We start from the raw sequence: 21,997 nt of genomic DNA on the forward strand, positions 1-21,997 counted from the left end.
CTAGCATTCAATAAAAAGGTCACCCAAAATACTTGTTTAGAGCAATTGAAAGAATACAGTAACCAATGTTAACCTGAGGGCTATAAGCTAATACAGAGAGTGCTTTTCCCAAAAAAAAAAGAAAAAGAGAAAATAAATCAACAGTGGGAGCCAGCAGCCTGTCATGGAGGAAAAAAAAATCTCCAAATGCTCCACGTGAAACTTTGGCATTCTGCCCTTTTTCTATCGTGTCTAATGATTTTGGTTAATATGCACGAGGGAGAAAGAGAGAGAGAGAGAGAGAGAGAGAGAGAGAGAGAGCGAGAGCAAGACAGCGCTCGTGTAGTTTGAATGCTCTGAGTGCGTGCGCGCGCGCAGCCGGGTCTCTGTCTCGTACGCTCCATGTCAGGCCCAGCAGTCATTCTATTCTACATCACTCACCGATCAAAAAAGGCTTTGACAGCCGCCAAAAAAAAAAAAGATGAATGTAGAAAAACCCCTGGATTGGTTATAACGTTGGACAGAATGTTGATCCGGCCATCGCGTATATTCAGCGCACATAAGGTAAACGTTTTGCAAACGTTTTTTAGAGAAATAAAAACAGGTCGACGAATCGATGCGCATATTTTGCGTCGACGTATTTTTTGTGTCGACGTCATCGATGACCTTGACGCGTTGTTCCAGCCCTAGTTATTGCCCATACTTGTCTGTGAATAACAGCTCTGTGTAGTAAATGCTGCTCCATGTAATGCGTGATGGAGATTTAACACTGATTTCAGAACCGGCTTTACTGACAAGATGCACATTAAACATCTCATGTGATTTATCATGCAGTCCTACTGGAAAAGCATAAAGCATTCAAGTGTTTCTCATGTTCCGACCATAAAGAGTAGATTTAAACTAAAAATAATGATCTGGTTCCTACAACAATTACTTGGGAGCAAAAATATGCCTTTAAAAATTAGAAATGTATCGTGATCATCATCAATGTTGAGTTTTTTGGCCTTATCACTCCTTACACAAGTAACAATTTAACAAATATTTTGTTTATCAAGAACGAATGTGTGATTTAAGTGACTAGCATACTGCATGTGCATAACTGAACAAAGCTTTTCACATAGTTTACGGTCCCAAATTGTAACCGCATAATTTGAGGTCAAAGTACATACTGGCTACCCAAATGGTGCACAGGCTGGCAGGTCTGATTCATAATTACACATTTTAATATTAGGCTCAATTATTTACGACTGCACAAATCTGTGCAATTAGTTAATTTGTTTAAATCAACTGACACCTAATAGATTTTGAAAGCACATTTATATTAAATTTAGTTGCATTCTGAAGTCCTGTAACAAAAAGCCCTTCAGGACTCAAAAACAAATTCACAGGAACAGCATTAAAGAAAAGAGATACGAACCTTCATTGTTTGTCTTCCCATTTCCTGTACTTCCTACAAATGAAAAGCATCTTGTTCAAACACAGTTGGCATTCCTCTACTGATTGATTAACCACAATGTGTACAGACCCTTCAGTAATTTAGCTACATTATTAACTAATACAGACTAATACAGCAAGCGGTTTAAAGGCAGCAGCTTAATGACCATAATACAAAAAGTTGCCATCTAATGTTTCTAGTCTACACCTCCGATCACACAAATGCCAACCCTGCTCCTGGAGGGCTACCATCCTGCAGATTTCAGCTCTGATGCCACTAAAGCACACATGAACTAGCTGATCTAGGTGTTCAGGGTTACTTGAGAACTACAGGCAGGAGTGTTGGAGCAGGGCTCAACCAAGGTCTGCAGGACCGTAGATCACCAGGAGCAGGGTTTCTGATCTCTTTGCTCTAGCCAATGCTGTCAATTGAAATTTGCTTTTGTCTGGAAAAGGGGTTACAAATGACTGCATGTACAAAATGGGAGAGTGAACCTGAATAGAAGCTCTTGAATCCTCCAATTGCACCACTAGAGCTCAGACCTGCAAGTAAAACACAACAGTGCATTTGACATTTAAGTGTATATTTAAAGGGAAAGTGAAGCAGTCAGTCAAGTCTATATTATTTAGTGGGGTTTATGTACATGTAGGCAAAAGATGGGAGATGCTACAAACATAGACATGATTTATTATTTTGTAGGAGGAATGGATCACTGAGTTCCCACACATTGTGAAAAGTTTATTTTTCATATGGATTTTGTGGTGTTTAGTAATTCTGAATGGATCGGTCTCTATTTGCAGTCAGGTCGAAGAGGCAGGGTCAGTGCTCTTTGGCAGGTTTCCTTATGTTTTGTTTACGTTACTGTAAAAAATTAAATTCCTGTGCATATTTTTTTTTCACAAAATACTGAGTTGCAAGCTTTAGAAATCACATGCATAACAGACAGCTGATATTTTTATACTGAAACGTTCAAATACTTGTTTTGATGATTAGTTTTCACTCGTATTAGTAGTTAGAGAGAGAGAAATAACCAAACTCAGAGCAGTTACTGAATAATTCTGACTCACTTAACTCCAAGTTATCGTTCCTATCAGTGATGCCCATTCAAAATCAAGCAATTTTTGTGTACTGAAAGCATGTGAAATAGGGCTGTGCGATTAATTGAAATCGAAATGCAAACGCGATTGGAGACATTACGATTTTGCTAATCGCAAAGCCTGCGATGTGGACACGATATTACTCTGTTCCAGAGCATATGCATGACTGTCAGCCTTGAGTGGCATTATAACTAACCAATAGAGAGAGCGCACCCCCGTTCTCCTCAATCAGCACTGCCTTAACTGCGTAAACGCCCACAGTTAAAAAAAAAAAAAAACGCAGAAAGTGGGAGAGAGAGAGAGAGAAAGAGAGAGAGAGAGAGAGAGTGAGTGTGTGTGTGTGTGTGTGTGTGATTATTGCGTCTGCAGGGTCAATAGTTAGGAAAGTTAATACTAAAGAAAAACTTATGAAATGACAGACACCACAAAAAAGGTAAAGTTAATTTACAAGAGCGGTGTCTGGAGAATAAAATATTTATTCCTATAGGTTTGTAATAGTACATGAACGTTATCTTGCACATTTTATCTCCCCAACAGATTCTAATTTGGTAGAAGTTTATAATGCATGTTCGCTATTCCCAATTCAGAAGAGCGCACACAACTCTGAATGCTTCTCATACTCACTCCTCACAGAGGAGCCATTTAAACTAGGGATGCACCGAATGTTCGGCAACCGAAATTATTCGGCCGAAAATAGCCAAAAAAGCACTTTCGGTGTTCGGCCGAATAAGTAAAAAGGCCGAATAAATTTTGCCGAACAATGACGTTTTTAATGACGCAATCAAATAACCCGCGTAGAGTGATAGGCGCGCGCTTTATGCAGCAAACATGTCAGCAGTGTGGAAACACTTTAAAAAGTGTCAGATAAAGATGCAAAAACAGCCGTTTGCAGACATTGTTCTGGATTTGGGAAAGCCGCTAGGTGATGGAGACTGTCAGGTGATGCACAGCGCAGTAGATGAAAACAGCTCAGAGAGTAAACTGGCTCGTACTACAGATGAGCCGTGCACAGTCTCGCTGTCTGACATGTTCGATGAGATCCTCCAAGAGAATAACCCATTTGCAAGACAGAGGACAAGCTCGACTGCTCAACAGTTAGATGGGCAGTGTTGTGCCTGAACGCATTCATTGGACGATAGTTCATGAACTCGTTCATATTTTGGGCGAACGTGAAATAATTCAAACAAGATGGCGCCTGTGTGTTTGGCTTGCCGTCTGCAGCTCTCGTGTTTTCTTCTCTTTCTGTCTGAGGTGTCGTTTACCTGCTGTACGCGGCTGGTGTACGCCCGTCAAGCTCTCCTAGACATCCGCATCTCCGTTGGGGATTCATACGCAAACTTTCACTACGCGAACTTTCACACCGTGGACGTGGAATGCCCACTTCACAAACCATACGAGCCTCCCCAAACTATCTTCCTGCACGATATCTGCCGGTGGCCGCTAAACACCGTGCGGAGAAAGCGAAGGAGGAAACGAGGTTGCCGCGGAGGTTACATGACGAAACTGAAAGCTTATTTACAAGCTGACATTTCGTTTGGACGCAGATCTGTAGCATGGCACCCGCGGGACGCGGTTTACCGATGTCTTCGTCCTGTTTTCCCTCTACATCTGAGTCTTGCCACTCAGGTTGATCTCCGCAGTGTTGGCCGACGTGCCCGGCGGAACGGAGTAAATCACGAAAATCTGCGCTCATTGAGAAAAGCGCCGTCATCTCACGTGTCTATTCCTCCACCTAAGTTGGCGCTAATAAACGCCCGCTCCGTGGTGAATAAGACCTTTTTATTAAACGACTTCTACTCATCACACAACTTGGATTTTATGTTCATCACAGAATCATGGATAAAGGTCGGTGATTTAACTCCCTTATCAGAACTGGTTCCAGCAAACTGTACATTTTTTAACTCTCCTCGTCCTAATGGACGCGGGGGTGGGATTTTAACTATTTTAAATAACTCTCTCTCCTCACGCTGCCGGCTGGTCCCTGCAACGGCCTTCCCCACCTTTGAAACTCAGCTTCTCCACCTAGATTGGAATGGTCCCATCTGTATTGGGGTGATATACCGCCCTCCACTCTTCACTAAGGATTTTATACTGCAATTCACTGAGTTCATTGGCAACATTGCCACAAATTATGATCGCTTCCTTTTGTTGGGCGACTTCAATATTCATGTCTGCTGTCTTTCAAACTCCCTGTCGCAGGAGTTTCTTGACTTAATAGATGCTTTTAACCTACTGCAGTGGGTCAAAAACTCTACCCACACTCAGGGCCACACACTGGACCTTGTGTTATCTTATGGGATTAATGTCACTGATATTGTTATCTCTGATTTTCCTCTCTCTGATCACAAGCCTATTTTATTCTCACTGTCTCTTCTGGAGCTTTCTCAACCCACTACTGATCCTGTTATGTCACGGTTCTATTCTCCTCAGTTCAACACAAACTTCGACTTGTGCTTTACTGAGTTATGCTCTCACTGGCACTTGGACCAACCTTTATCTGACCTGGATGCAGATCAGCATCTTAGCCTTTTAAATTCTGCCTGGCTTAAAGTAGCAAACGTGACTGCTCCTCTTAAGCCTCACAAACCCAAACCAAAATCAGATATGTGGCAAAATTCTGACACTCGTCTCCAAAGACAAACATGTAGAAAGGCCGAACGCAAATGGAAACGGGACAGGCTAAGTGTCTCCTTCCGCATGTTCAAAGACTCACTTACAGCATACCAGAACACTGCTAAATCAGCTAAAGCTGCATACTTCTCAAACTTAATTGAATCCAATCACTCTAACCCTAAGGTCTTGTTTTCTGTCATTCATTCTGTTTTAAACCCATCTGCTAAATTGTCTGTTGCCTCAGATGCTCTATGTGAAGACTTCCAGAGATTTTTTATTAACAAAATCACTACATTAAGGACCAGTATCTGCCCTAAATTAACTCTCCCCCCTATTAGGCCACGTACCTCCTGTGTTTGGGAGGCTTTTGTTCCCATTAACCTCCAGACACTGAAGGATGTGAGCGCTAAGCTCAAACCTTCATTCTGCCCAAATGATATCATTCACCCGAGATTTTTAAAATTAATCACAAACACGGTGGGTCCAGGTATGGTATCCCTTATTAACAAGTGTCTAAGCACTGGATCTGTTCCGGCCAATCTTAAAGTGGCTACGGTCACTCCTTTGCTCAAGAAGCCTTCACTTGATCCTTCTGTTTTAAAAAATTACCGGCCCATCTCTGTCCTACCTTTCATTTCCAAGTTATTAGAGAAAATCGTGTTGGATCAGTTCCAACACTTTTTGTCAAATAACTGTATATATGAGGTCTTTCAATCTGGGTTTAGGACTGCCCACAGCACTGAGTCCGCTCTCCTGCGAGTGCTAAATGACATTTATCTCTCCACTGACTGTGGAGACACTGTGGTTCTAGTTCTCCTAGATCTGTCGGCGGCTTTTGACACCGTTGACCACCCTACTCTGCTAGCTAGACTGGAGACGTGGGTGGGCATAAAAGGCTCTGTCCTGTCATGGTTCCAGTCTTACCTTACTGACAGAAAGTTTTTAGTAAAAATGGGAAACTTTTCCAGCTCCATGGCACCCCTGAGATGTGGTCTTCCACAGGGCTCTATTTTGGCTCCCTCTCTATTTTCTCTTTACATGCTACCGTTGGGCACAATTTTTAGGAAACACTGTGTATCTTTTCACTTTTATGCAGACGACACCCAAATTTACATTCCAATCAAGCGCAATAATCCTGCAGCACTAAACTCTCTTCATCTATGCTTAGAGGAGGTGAAGGCATGGCTAGCTCAAAATTTCCTATCCCTTAATGATGATAAGACCGAGGTCATTGTTTTCAGCCCGAGTGAAAGGTCCCAGTTCACATGCCCACACTTGGGAGGTCTATCTCCCTTTAAATCTACAGAAGTGCGGAACTTAGGTGTTCTTGTTGACCAGTCTTTAAAGTTTGATAAACACATCTCATCTGTAGTCAGTTCTGGTTTCTACCAACTTCGCTTACTATCTAAAATCAAAGGCTTTCTCACTCCAATAACTCTGGAAATGGCGGTTCATGCCTTCATCACGTGTCGACTGGATTATTGCAACTCACTATATTGCGGTATATCAGATTCTCAAATCTCCCGTCTTCAGTTAGTCCAAAATGCGGCAGCCAGACTCATCCATAATTGTCGCAAATATGACCATATCTCTCCCATCCTCAGATCTTTACATTGGTTACCAGTCCGGCAGAGAATAGATTTCAAAATTCTTCTCTTTGTCTTCAAATCTTTACACAACCTAGCACCAGTTTATCTCTCTGAACTTATTCATCCGTACATTCCGTCCAGAAGTCTCAGATCCCACGACCAGGCGCTGCTGGTAGTCCCTCGTGTCAGACTTAAGCGTAGAGGGGAGCGTGCTTTTGCGGTGGCAGGGCCTTGTCTGTGGAACACCATGCCTCTAGAGATCAGAACTGCTCCCAACCTCCCTGTTTTTAAGTCTCTGGTCAAAACATATCTATTCTCGTTAGCATATTGATTTCTTATCTTAGACTGTTCTTATTTTTTTATTTTTTTATTTATTTATTTATTTATTTTTTTGTTATTTTTTTTTTCTACATTTGCTTCTTGATTTTATAATTAATCTTAGCTTAGTTGTTCTCTATGTGTGTTTTTCTGCTTTTATTCTTATATGCTTGTTCTGTAAAGCACTTTGGTCTGTCTTGTGTGGCTGTTTAAATGTGCTATATAAATAAATGAACTTGAACTTGAACTTGAACTTGAACTGAACGTGCTGTATTACTGCCTGATGAACGTTACTGTCAACTCGTTCATTCTGGTGTCTGTGAACGGCACGCTCTCTCAGGTTCACTTCGTTCAATAGGGTGCCAGATTTCTATAGAGCCTTCCTGGCGAAAGCCCGGCTAAAACACACCGTAAACGGGTCTTAATATGTAGCGAAAAAACACCCAATCTGGCAACACCAGCCACCAGTGGCGCACAGTCGTCCGCCGCATGCGCGACGCGTCATCAAAAAAAAAAAAACAAGGCGACAGCAGCATGTAGCAAGAAGGTGTATGATCATTTAAAAGATTTTTTTATGATGTTTATGACAATGTCGGTGAGAATGGGAGACAAAGCATTAAAGCAACAATGGGGGAATGCTGTCCCCTCAATCCTAATGTAAACCCTGGTTGGATAAGGATTCAAAATTGGATATTATATGAAGATGAAATCTGAGCATAGCTTCATTGTTAAAACTGATAAAATAATTGCTGTCTGTGATTCTATATGGGCTGTGGCAATAATTGTGAAAAATAATAGCTTGCAGCAACATGTGGAAAAAAAGAACTATTTTGTAGTTTGAACTATGAACTGAACTAGTTCATTTTAAAATTTGTGAACTGAACTTTGAACTAGTTCATGTAGAAAGTGAACTTTCCCAACACTGTAGATGGGTATCTCTCAGAAGTCCCCATCCCCAGGAGCAATAACCCTCTCGAATTTTGGAAGACAAATCAAGGCCGCTTTCCTGACCTGGCGCAGATGGCACGCAGGTAGGCTCCTTGTATGGGAAATTAATTTAAGATTTTATTTATATTTTGGATTATGGTAACACTTTATAAGTAGTTTCTATTTTTAACATTAACTAACAATGAAAAACCCTTATTAAAAAGCATTTATTAATCTTAATGTTAACATTTACTAATACAGTATTAAAATTAAGTATCACATTTGTAATTTCTGAATTAAAAAGTATCAAAAGTGGTAGGCCTATTTGTTAAAATTGTTAATGCACTTATACTAACATGAACTAAATATTTTTTATTATCTTACATTACCGAAGATTAATAAATACCATAACAAATGTATTGCTCATTGTTAGTTAATGCAATAATGTTAACAAACATTGTAAAGTGTTACTACCTATATTTTATATGTATTTTGTGAAAATTCTGAACTATTTTCAGTGTAGTAAAATAGTAGGCCTACACTGGGTTTCAACCATTTCATTATCTTGAAGACATTGTTCGTTTTGAATTGAGCAACTGTCAGAAAACTGCAATAAAATTTTCAACTATTCTGCAGGTACTTGTCTGCTCCATGCACAAGCACCAACAGTGAGAGACTGTTTAGTGCTGCATCTCATGTCCATACCTGCAAACTCAGAAGGACTGAAAAAGGTGACAGATTGGCAAAATAAATGGAAAAAATGCGAAACACCGCGTTCGGTATTCGGCCTTCGGCCAAGCATTTCATTATTATTCGGCTTCGGCCAAGAATTTCATTTCGGTGCATCCCTAATTTAAACACACCGCTCACACAAGCCTGTCTCATAATGTTCAGTTATACTCGCACGCGGCTCCGCAGGTCTCCACGAGCACATATGGCAATATGGATGAGACCCGAAGCATGCGCTCAACCTGCCTGGCTCTGCTTTTAAAAATTGTTTGGCTCTGCTTTTTAAAAAAAATCTGTCACACTGCTTTGCTAATTTCACTAGGATGAAATGAAACATTCAACACATTTTCCACTTGTTTTTAAAATCCCAAATATTAAAAATGAATAAATCAGCCTATGTAACCTATGTAATACTTTAATAACTGATTAAACTAATAGTTCTTTATTTACACAAAATAAATCTTTCCTGTTAAATTAAATAAGTAAATTCTGTAAAAGAAGTAATGCAATTAGGGCTGAAACTCGATTACAAAAAATTATCGAGGCAAATTCCTCTGCCTCAAAGCCTCTTTTAATATATTTTAAATCTGATGTCAGGTTCTTTCTCAATTTTTTTTTTAATGTGACAACGAGTTTACTGCGATGCAGAAAATGCGGAGGGAATCGCGGAATCCAGTCATAAAACGGAATTTACAGTTTAACGTGGGATGGCACGGAATTTGCCAAATTTTGAATGAATTAATCAAAAATAGGTCATTGCACTTACATCAAATCACAATATGGACTAATATCTGTAAATATTAAGCCGGAACAGTCTGTTTAAATATGAATCCTGCATGTTCTGTGTGCCTCTGTTAATGAATGGAGCAGAAGCACTTCTTCCTTTATCACACACACTGAAGCGCGCGTGACGCTCCGATGATTTCAGCGTCTGCTGTGTCACTTAATGAGGAGGTGAACACATGAACAACATCTCTAGAACTGCACTGACAGTCACTTCATGAGCATTTGACCCTTTGATTTGAGTAAAACTAGCGTCACGTCACAATGTGTGGGAACTCACACAGAACTGTAAAGGTATGGTAACCCGTCAAAATAAAAGTCTGGTTTAGTTTAAAGACAAGTATTTGCCAGAAATCTATTACTATTGTTCAGCAGAATGTACATAGCCTACTACTAAAAAAAAATTAAGTTTGTTTAATTTTCAATAATTAAAAGATAAATTAAATTCATGTTTTATGTGTTTAATGTGCATCTCAGAAAATGCTTTATGTAAAACCCCAACTGAATGTCCCTTAAAATGCACTTAATTCATCTGTCAACTTTCTTGTCATTGTTCACAGTACAAGTACAGACAAAAAAACAATAGGTAATAATTAAATGTTTATTTTTAATTTATGCATTGCATTCTATGCATTTAAAAAATATATTTTTTTTCTAAAAAAGGAAACTTAGTTGTTCATTTTAAGAGACCCAGGAGTCTTATTTTCTCTTGCATAATTAATATTGCACTTTAAGCAAAAACACATTTTATCCGATTACTCGATGGAATTTTTGGTAGAATACTCGATTACTAAAATATTCGATAGCTACAGCCCTAAATGCAATTATAATATTCCCTGCTTAAACAAAAACAAACAAACAATAGAACCCCTCCCAAAACACCAAAGAAAATGAATGGATTTAAGGTTTAAAATATGAATTATTTTGGCTTTTCTGTAAACTATAATGGTGTCTACTTGCATTTGATGGATTCTATTGGTGGGATATAATCTGTCAGATGGGAAACAATAGAACAGTAATTAATATGAGAGTAATGCCCAAAACACACTACAAAAATAATTTTGGAAACCATAATAATTTTTTTTGTTGTTTTTTTCAGCAGGGTAACAATACCCATACTGTCCTGCACACTATTGACAATTTTAAGCTGAAGCTTGACTTTGCCAAATTAAAAACGCAAATTAAATCGTAATCGCAATCTGTGTCAAAAAAATTCCATCTATATATTTTACCCAAATCGCACAGCCCTAATGTGAAACTGAAATGTAATTTCTGTCAGGTTGTATGGAACTAAACGTAAAAAAAGAACAAAGTGCAATAAATATGTATGTATGTATGTATGTATGTATATGTGTGTGTGCATTATTATTTTTTAAACCTACCAAAACCTGAATTGCAGGATACAACAGGGCCCTGTAAAAGATGAACAAATTAAGAAGTAATCACATTAACAACATTCATTTCTAAATATTAGGGCTGGGTAAAAAATTCAATTTTTCCAATTAATCATTTTTTAAAATGTGATTCAAAATTAATTCTCTAAGGCCATGAATCGATTTTTTTTTTTTGTATTTTTAATTTATGATTAGTTTATCTTAAAAATGAAATCACTTGACCCTGTTTGATCAAGGAATGCGACTATTCTGACTTTTTTCAGCATAAATTTTTCATCTTGCATCAAAGTCCTATTGTACTTATTTGAAATAATTGAATGTTAACTGAATGAACACTTATTTGACATTCATTTCAGGTGCTGAAGTCTGTGCTAAAAAGTTCATCGGGTTTGATTTCTTGCACTGAACACTTGCAAAATGTACCTGTTGTATATTCAACGCTGCACATCTGGCAAAGTAATGTAACGTTAAGTTTATGAACCGAAACAACGAAACTAACGTTAAACCTCGCATCCACTGAAAGTCACTTGGGATAAAAGCGCCGGCCATATGCAACACGTAGAAACTTCTGGCAAACTCATTGTAATCAAATCACTTCTCTTAGCCAATATACGTCAAAATATAAAATGTAAAAAACAATCAGTAATGTTTCCAGTACTACTGAAGGAATCAAGACATCTCCGTGTGACCAGTGAATTTCACACCGTGAGAGGATGAGTGTGGTGGCCTCACCTGATCTTCCTCCCAGTCATCCATGATGAGCAGCTCAGCTGAGAGGATACCACCGGCAATTAACACTTCTCCAAGGTCTGTGACAGAAAACACCACACTGCTGAAACTCAATATTTGCTACATCAAACTAACTCGATTATCGGTTAACATTTTAAGGAGTTCAATTAACGTTCAATTTAAATCGGTCATTAGTTTCTGCACAAGGCCTCTTAACCTCTTTGAAAGCCTCGTGTAAAACACCGTAATTTCTAGAAAAAGCACACGACACCATATCCTTTCTTCTACAGTACAGTAATACAGGTTAATTTAAAAGCTAATAATTTAATTAAGATAGGTATTAACACTAAAGACGACTAATGTTACGTCAATTAACATTAGACCGCAGCAGTAAAAGTCAACTTCACAATTATCGCCTAACTATTTGACGCTAAGGAGTCAACCTTCTCTTCAATCGTGCTTTAATTCGCATTAAGACCGAGGAGTTAAAGTTATAAAATAAAGCAGCTTACGTTTAGCAGAGGAGTTGATGGCCGGAGACACGTGAAGAAACCGCTAGCGAGAAAAACCGGGCAGAAATGACGCAATTATTCTTCTTGTGGGCGGGAAAATCGGTGTTATGTTCGATTCGCGCTTTTGAACAGATTCTTTTAAACGAACTAGACAAACGATTCACAAATCCGTTTGAATCTTCGTCTGAAGTTATTGTTCATGATGAGTCATCGTGATTCGTGACTCTTTCGGTCTAAATCCAAACGAGTGAATGAGTGAACCAATCGCAAGCACTTGTGGTTTAACCAGGATTGTATTCAAATAACTAGGGTAAACAAAATGTATAATAAATAAAGAAATTAATATTTTAAAGAGCAATTGATTGTGTTGTTTTTGTCACCTGCCCAGATGTTTGATTCATTGGTTTTGTACTTAAAGTAACAGTCCTTAAAGAAATAGCTCACCCAAAAATGCAAACCTTTTATTTATGACCCTTTCGGTAATGTCTTAACAAACATAAGTGAGTAAACTGATCACAAGAGAATTTGTGGTGTTTAATTAGGATTTTGTGTATCAAAATAACTAGGATAGAAAAAAGCTATAATAATACACTGAACAAAATTATAAACGCAACACATTTTTTTGCCCCCATTTTTCATGAGCTGAACTCATCTTAGACTTGTTCTATATACACAAAAGGACAATTTCACTCAAATATTGTCAGATCAAATCTGTCTAAATCTGTGTTAGTGAGCACTTCTCCTTCGCCAAAATAATCCATCCACCTCACAGGTGTGATTGGACAGCATGATTAATGCACAAGTGTGCCTTAGGCTGGCCACAATAAAAGGCTGCTCTAAAAAGTGCAGTTTTACTGTATTGGGGGGGTGTCCGAAAACCAGTCAGTATCTGGTTTGACCACCATTTGCCTCACGCAGGGCAACACATCTCCTTCACATAGAGTGGATCAGGTTGTTGATTGTGGCCTGTGGGATGTTGGTCCACTCCTCTTCAGTGGCTGTGTGAAGTTGCTGGGTATTGGCAGGAACTGGAACACACTGTCGTATACGTGGATCCAGAGCATACAGGACATCATCAAGGTATCTCTGTGCATTCAAAAAGACATCAATAAAATGCACCTGTGTTTGTTGTCCATAACATATGCCTGCCCATACCATAACCCCACCACACCATGGGCCACTCGATCCACAACGTTATCATCAGAAAACCACTCACCCACATGACATCATACGCTGTCAGCCATCTGCCCTGTTCAGTAAAAACTCAGGTAGGTTACGACGATTAACTGTTGTCAGGTCAAAACCCCGATGAGGACGACGAGCAGCAGGTGAGCTTCCCTGAGACGGTGTCTGACAGTTTGTGCAGAAATTATTCGGTTATGCAAACTGATTGTTGTAGCAGCTGTCTGGGTGGCAGGTCTCAGATGAAGGTGAAGATGCTGGATGTGGAGGTCCTGGGCTGGTGCGGTTACACGTGGTCTGTGGTTGTGAGGCCGGTTTAGATGTACTGGCAAATTCTCTGAAACACCTTTTGAGACTGCTTATGGTAGAGAAATCAACATTCAATTCACGGACAACAGCTTTGGTGGACATTCGTGCGGTCAGCATGCCAGTCACACGCTCCCTCAAAACTTGTGACATCTGTGGCATTGTGCTGTGTGATAAAACTACATATTTTTGAGTGGCCTTTTTCTGTGGCCAGCCTAAGGCACACTTGTGCATTAATCATGCTGTCTGATCAGCATCTTGATATGCCACACCTGTGAGGTGGATGGATTATCTCAGCAAAGGAGAAGTACTCACTAACACAGATTTAGACAGATTTGTGGACAATATTTGAGAGAAATAGGCATTTTGTGTACATAGAAAAAGTCTTAGATATTTGAGTTCAGCTCATGGAAAATGGGGGCAAAAAGAAAAGTGTTGCTTTTATAATTTTGTTTGGTGTATATTAAGGTAATGTCAAGTCAACTTTATTTATACAGTGCATTATACAATACAGATTGTGTCAAAGCAGCTTTACGGTGAAAACAGTGTGTCAATAATGCAAGAGGACAATAACAAAGAGACATTTTTCCAGCTAAAATTAGCTAATTGATAATTCAGTGGTCATCCAGTTCAGCTCTCTTCCAATAGTGTCTGTGCAATTAGTCAAACATCCCCAACTAAGCAAGCCAAAGGCGACAGTGGCAAGAAACCTTGCTCAGTCAGGGGTCCAGTTCTCCTCAGGCCAGACAAAACCAACATGGTGTCGTTTAGTGACATGACATTCAGCCAAGTATGGTGACCCATACTCAGAATTCATGCTCTGCATTTAACTCTTCCAAAGTGTAACCACACCAGCCCAGGACCTCCACATCCAGCATCTTCACCTTCATCTGAGACCTGCCACCCAGACAGCTGCTACAACAATCAGTTTGCATAACCGAATAATTTCTGCACAAACTGTCAGAAACCGTCTCAGGGAAGCTCACCTGCTGCCCGTCGTCCTCATCGGGGTTTTGACCTGACAACAGTTAATCGTCGTAACCTACCTGAGTGGATGAATCCCAGATTTTACTGAACAGGGCACTTTTAACTCTTCCAAAATACAGACACAATCTGTATTTATGCTGCGGCACCCTAGGAGCAGTTGGGGGTTCGATGCCTTGCTCAAGGGCACCTCAGTCATGGTATTGCTGGCCCGAGATTCGAACCCACAACCCTAGGGTTAGGTGTCAAACTCTCTAACCACTAGGCCACGACTTCCCCTAATTCCAGGCTGCAACCAGTACCGTCGCTCCCTACACGCACAGTACGCAGTCTGCGTAGGGCACCAACTCCCAGAGGGGGCACCATGCCAATTGCTCAAAAAAAAAAAAAAGAAAAAACTTCCGCCATTCTCCCATCCGCACTCGCGACTGCTCGCACCTCATCAGCAATCTGCCGAAGAGAAAGGAAAACTAAAGTAAGTAAAAAAATTAAATAAAATAATAAAATAAAAAAACAGGCATAAAGTTGGTCTGACTTTGGACGTTCGAGTCTCAAATTTAGAGACCGTCTCTAAAGTTACATGCGATATTGGTATACACATTTCTAACGTCAGTAGCATTTGAGAAAAATGACTTACAGTCATAAAAACAACTGCAATTGTTCATCTAGGTGTCAGCTATATTGCACAATTGAATTGGATGTTTGATATTTATTAAAATAAACTGTAAATCATATGTAAATTATGCTACTTTTTCACATGGGCTCAAACGCAAATTTGAAGCTCAACAGCATTTGAGGAGAAAGACCACAAATCGTTATTGTAGCCATGGTAACTGCAAATTAACCATGGTTTTGTTACTTCAAATAATAATTTGTTGTTGTTGTTGCTATAAAAACAGACCTAAGCCATCAATAGCCTTTAAAATGTCTTAAAATGCATTATATAAAAAAACAATGAGGCAATAATGACTGGTTGATAATAACACTGTTACAATACATAATGTAGGCAAATGCAAAATAAAAAATGTACGTACATGTTATTACAAATACCTGCAAAGGGAGCCAAATGCCATGTAATTGCTGCTGTTACACTTACAGGACAATCAAATCCTTGTTTAGGCTACTAATCAAACATTTAATTCAAATATTCACTAAATCTTTCATTTTTGGACACCTTTTTGCTATAGATGACACAGCCTTTATAATTTCTTCAACAACAAACATGGATATCACAACACTTACAAAAATAAAACCATGGTTTAATCATAGTAAAACTGCTTAGTTTCCTTTTGCATGATTTCTGAATGCTTGAGACTATAAAATAAATTAGAGTCATAATAAAGTTATAATCATAGGTAAATGTCGAGAGCTACAATTGTAATTTGTAAATAATACAATTTATTCATTTACTTTTTTATTTGATTAAAGTTCTATTATCAATTACCCCTATAGTAGGTGTTTTTTTCCATCATAATATTTGAGGAAGGGGGGCACAACAATACAATCCTGCTTAGGGCACACATTTGGCCAGCAGTGGCCCTGGCTGCAACACTGGTCAGATTGTGCAGAGGACTCATCAGTCAATGGCCAACGTGGCGTTCAGAGTGGGTCGGTCTCTGGGGTGCATCTAGTTGCCCTGGTCTCTGCTGATATACAGGGCTGTAGAGGTCTTCTCCAGGTAATGATCCACCATCTGGTCTGGATACAGACCGGATCTGGGTGGCTACGGTGACCTCGAAATTAATAAATGCATATTTTTTAATAGCATTTCATCATGTTGTTGTCACCTGTCTAAATGTTTGGTCACTAGTAGATCCACAAGTATTCCACACAAAGCCTGCCCATAATTTAGAGAGAAGTGAAGCTGCATGTTTAAAAAAAATTCCATCATTAAGGCATTTTTACTTTAAACTGTTGTTTCTGGCCAGAATACAATCCATAATCCACAATAATTCTTCCTCCGGTCAAAATACCCATCCCCTGCTGAGTTCTCACACCAATACACCAACATATTTGTTTAGAACTGTTTGCACTAGATATGTGCTCATTTCTCTCCATATTCAGATGAAATTACTTTTCCACAGTATGGAGAAATAGAGGACTTGTGTTTAGCGGGCAACAACAGTTTGAAGTTAAAAACATCTAAATGATGGGTTTTGATGATGGATCACTTCACAAGATGGTAATTGATGGACTAGAGTCAAGTGGATCACTTGTGGATTATTGTGCAAGATTTTATGCAGTTGAAGCAAAAATATTGTGTTATTGATTTGGTCTTGTCAGTTTGCCTTGTACAAGGTAACATCACACTTGTGTTTGTATGTGTGTGTGTGTTTGTTTGATTATTTTTTGGACGTTCCCCTCTCCCTGCACACACCTGTGACAGTTGCTATTTTGTCCTCTATGTACTGACATCCCAGTGTTTGCTAAATAAGTTTTAGGATACGGTGGTTGGACACTGAAGTATTGTGACTCACATAACTCTCTCTCCTAACACTCCTAATACCCCTATATATATATATATATATATATATATATATATATATATATATATTCTATAGAAGAGTGATGTGCGTTTCACCAACAAGAAGTCCTGTTTAATAAACACAGGATTAGTTTGACAACGTTTTTGGATGAAGATGTGGATTTTGTGAAACATGAATTTTTAAGTTTCTGCTTATCAGGTAGGAGGAAATGTATTCGATAGGTGGGACACTTCATACTGTGGATCTTGAATATTTTACACCAGAGCCTGTAAGTTTTCCCTCCAAAGTCTGCTGTTTGGAGGTATTTTAATGACGTTGGTGACAAACCATGACATGAGTGCAGTGGAGAGATGCTTGCACACTTCATTACAATTTTAATGTATTGACAAGATGTTTAGATGGTTCAAGAATGGATACGGCAATCACAAGGGGCAAAACGCAGGCAGCACTTTGCGTTTTTAAACCAGAAATTTCACATATCTGCACAATTCTTCTGATGGCTGGACTGCTTTAAGTTGGTCTAGAGAAGAGAAAAACTAAGAATAGGCGTTCCTTTTCACACATTACATGTTACCCTCAAGATAACATCAAAAAACATGGTGTTAGTTTTCACTGTTATGCTGATGACACTAAGTGCACTCTCACCCACCCGGCTATCTGCAATGGTTTCATCTTCACTTCCTTCTTCTAAACTGTTAGCAGCTTTTAATGCTAACAGTGTTACTGATACTTTCTGCTCCACTCTTACATCTTGTTTAGACACTGTTTGCCCCTTGTCTTTCAGGTCAGACCGTACCACCCCTTCCGCCCCTTGGCTATCTGATGTTCTACGTGAACACCGTTCTAAGCTTAGAGCTGCTGGAAGGGTGTGACGGAAATCCAAAAATGCTACTGACCTTATTGTGTATCAGTCACTCCTCTCTTCCATCTCTGCTGATGTCTCCACTGCTAAAAGGACATACTACCATAACAAAATTAACAATTTGTCTAATTCTTGCATACTCTAACAGCTGACATCTTTGCCAAGTTTTTCGTTAATACAATTAAAAACATCAGTGCACAATTTTCCACACCACAATCCGTCAACTACATCTGCAAACATATACTCGTTCACATCCTTCTCTTCACTCTCTGAGGCAGAAGTCTCCAAACTCCTCCTTTCTAATCACCCTACTCCCTGTCTGCTTGATCCTATTAAATCTCATCTCCTTCAAGCCATTTCTCTTGCAGATGTACCTTCACTCACTCACATCATTATCACAATCCTTCCACACTGGTGTTTTTCCCTCATCATTTAGACAAGCTCGTTTAACTCCACTACTTAAGAAACCCACCCTCAACCCATCTCTTCTAGAGAACTACAAACCAGTTTCCCTTCTTCCTTTCATTGCAAAAACACTTGAACGAGCTCTGTTCAACCAAGTCTCTGCCTTTCTCACACAAAACAATCTCCCTGACAGCAACCAATCTGGCTTCAGAAGTGGACATTCAACTGAGACGGCCTTCATCTCAGTTGTTGAAGCTCTAAGACTGGCAAGAGCAGAATCCAAATCTTCAATACTTACCTTGCTTGATATGTCCGCTGCTTTTGACATGGTTAACCACAGATTCTCCTATCAACCCTACTGGCAAAGGGAATCTCAGGAACCACACTTCAATGGTTTGAGTCAGATAGGTCCTTCAAAGTATCTTGGAGAGGTGAGGTGTCCAAGTCACAACATCTAACTACTGGGATCCCTCAGGGCTCAGTTCTTGGACCACTTATCTTCTCTGTTTACATGGCATCATTGGGTTCTGTCATTCAGAAACATGGCTTTTCATACCATCATAGCCTATACTGATGACACTCACCTCTCATTCCATCCTAAAGATCCTGACGGTAGCTGCTCACATCTCAGCTTGTCTAACAGACATTTCTTACTGGATGAAGGACCATCACCTTCAACTCAACCTTGCCAAGACAGAACTGCTTGTGATTCCAGCAAACCCATTGCTTCATCACAAGTTCACCATCCAGTCAGGCACATCAACCATAACTCCTTCAAAAACAGCTAGAAGCCTTGGAGTTATGATTGATGATCAGCTGACTTTCTCAGACCACCTTGCTAAAACTGTCCGATCCTGCAGATTTGCTTTATTCAACATCAAGAAGATCAAGCCCTTTCTTTCTGAACATGCTGCACAACTCCTTGTCCAAGCTCTTGTTCTGTCCAGGCTGGACTATTGCAATGCTTTCTTGGCAGGTCTTCCAGCCAATTCTAATCAAACCTTTACAGTTAATCCAGAACACGACAGCAAGATAAGAATACACGTCACACCTCTTTTATCAATTTGCACTGGCTTCCAATAGCTGCTCGCATAAAATTCAAGGCATTGATGTTTGCCTACAAAACTACCACTGGCTCTGCACCCATTTACCTAAATTTGTTACTTCAGACTTTATGTGCCCTCTAAAAGCTTGCGTTCTGCAAGTGAACGTGGCTTCAATACCACAACTTAGGTGCCCTTGAGCAAGGCACTGAACCCCCAACTGCTCCCCGGGCGCCGCAAAATAAATGGCTGCCCACTGCTCACAGTGTGTGTTCATGGTGTGTGTGTGTTCACTGCTCTGTGTGTGTGCACTTCGGATGGGTTAAATGCAGAGCACAAATTCTGAGTATGGGTCACCATACTTTACTGAATGTCACGTCACTTGATTTTGCCATCCCAAAGAAGCACAAAGTCACTTTTACAGACTTTTAAATTAAATGTTCCTCCTGGTGGAATGACCTCCCCAACTCAATCCGAGCAGCTGAGTCCTTAGCCATCTTCAAGAATCATCTTAAAACACATCTTTTCCATCTTTATTTGACCCTCTAACTCTAACACTCACTATTATAATTCTATTCTTTAAAAAAATAACTACCTTTCTAATCTTTTTGTATTCTATTTTCTTTTTATGTATTATACAATTATAAAAAATAAATCTCTAACACTAGCTGGCTCTATTATTTTTCTATTTTCAATATCTGTTTTCTTTTTATTTATTATATTATTTAATAACCCTTGCTACGTGTACTGTGTTAACCTAACTGAGACTTGTTATAGCACAGTATATTTGGTTGCACAATGCAGATTTTTTTTTTTTTTGAGAGATATTACTAATCACTATTTTATCTTTTTTTCCCATTTACCAGAGTGTTGTTATTTTTTACCTTAACTGACTAATGTCTCCTCATAAATCATTACAATGAATGAAAAATGCTTTACACACAATTCAAACTAGACCATGGAAGCTTTAAATTATTACTTTTTTATTGTTAATCTGCCAATTTTATTTTACCTCAAGCTGACTAGATTTTATTCTTGCAACATCCAGACGGTTTCCGTCCCTGAATGAATACAGATACTGTATATACACAAATCAAACTACAGGTCATACATAAAGAACAAGGAGGATCTGTGCTTTTTTATTTTTATTATAGTGTTACCTCAGTTTACTGGTAGTATTTTAACTCTTGAAACATGCAGGCAGTTGGGTGGAAAAACACATCTTGAGTTAATTAGTTTTCTATTGGAATATGCACACACTGTGCCAGTGCTGAATGAATCACTGTTTTCTCCCTGCCTATCAATTTCGTCATTTGTTTCTTTGTGTACTGATTTGATTTAGTCATTCCATTTAGCGGTGTACTAATCAGTTCCCTTTGTTTGTTCCATGCATGCATGTCTTTTGAGTTTTGTCCAGTCTCATTAATGCTTTCCTGTGTCAGTATCACCTATGTGTTGAATTAAAGAATTTTAGGAACATTTCTCTTCTTCTTTGTGTGTTTGTACAGAGGGTAGGTGACACAGAATAATCTGATTTAGACCTTTTAAAGCCTTATTTAGACCTTAATTGATATAAAATGTATAATTTTATTTTCTGTTATGATTTTTTTTTTTTTGAAGTTTTGATATAACCTTTTTTAAGTGTAGGCAATTGTTTTGATTTTTTTTTACTTTTTTAATGAAGAATAGAATTAGAATAGAGGGTGCTAGAGTTAGAGGGTCAAATAAAAATTGGAAGAAATGTGTTTTTAGCTGATTCTTGAAGATAAAGTGACATGACATTCGGCCAAGTATGGTGACCCATACTCAAAATTCATGCTCTGCATTTAACCCATCCGAAGTGCACACACACTGTGAACACACACCTGGAGCAGTGGGCAGCCATTCATGCTGTGGTGCCCGGGAGCAGTTTGGGGTTTGGTGCCTTGCTCAAGGGCACCTCAGTCATGGTATTAGCCTACCGGCCCGAGACTCAAACCCACAATCCTAGGGTTAGAAGTCAAACTCATTAACCACTATGATAGGTAATGATAGGAAATTGTAAGGACGAAAGAACCTGAGATACTTTGATCTCCTGAGAAACAGACAATACAAACATACACGGGCATCTTTGAGACACCCCACAGATTGGAGGTGCAGGAGACCTCCTCCCCTTCCGGCCATTTGTTTCATTTTAAATCCCTAAAACCCATTCTTCCTTCTACTCAGTCTGCTCAAAATGATTACATGAAAACGTCAATGCAAGTGAACTAACACTCATGTTTAGTATCATTTGAAATGTCTCGGTGCAACTGGTACCCCCTGTTCCCATTGAGGTGTAAAACCACCCAGGCTTGGGACCTGAGTTAATGCAAATTCCAATGGTCAGTTCCTCTCTCCATCTTGGGGGATGTTTGTCTTGGTCTGAAATCTTTAAACGATTGCAGAAAGAGGATCAGGGCGATTTCTTTAGCCAGAAAGCCCGTGGTGTGTTGTGTGTCTCTTCACTTCATACTATGTATTTTCTAAGGCCAGGTATGCAAATTTTACTTTTAGATTTATCGTTGAGAATTTAATGTTTTGTATTGATATGATTTGATGTGTTTTCAATTGGATATGTAATTGGCAAAATACATATTTACCTG

General features: G+C 39.2%; 1 protein-coding gene across 4 annotated transcripts in view; it reads right to left on the reverse strand.

Annotated features, from left to right (window-relative positions):
- LOC113053978 (probable ATP-dependent RNA helicase DDX4) overlaps positions 1 to 12,220 on the reverse strand; it is a 37,824-nt gene extending 25,604 nt beyond the window's left edge. The window contains exons 1-5 of one of the 4 annotated variants that reach the window (XM_026219157.1): positions 12,106 to 12,220; positions 11,597 to 11,673; positions 10,853 to 10,883; positions 1,909 to 1,956; positions 1,397 to 1,429 (exon numbers count right to left, since the gene is read on the reverse strand). In XM_026219157.1, coding sequence (XP_026074942.1) covers positions 1,397 to 1,429; positions 1,909 to 1,956; positions 10,853 to 10,883; positions 11,597 to 11,620 — 136 coding nt within the window. In that variant the 5' untranslated portion in view covers positions 11,621 to 11,673; positions 12,106 to 12,220. Of the gene's footprint in view, positions 1 to 1,396; positions 1,430 to 1,908; positions 1,957 to 10,852; positions 10,884 to 11,596; positions 11,694 to 12,105 lie in introns of all 4 variants that reach the window. The other 3 variants (XM_026219156.1, XM_026219155.1, XM_026219158.1) reach the window with 3 other exon arrangements.
- Positions 12,221 to 21,997: the final 9,777 nt, after the last annotated feature.

Source organism: Carassius auratus, chromosome 35 (genome assembly GCF_003368295.1).
Source record: "Carassius auratus strain Wakin chromosome 35, ASM336829v1, whole genome shotgun sequence".
NCBI lineage: Eukaryota > Metazoa > Chordata > Actinopteri > Cypriniformes > Cyprinidae > Carassius > Carassius auratus.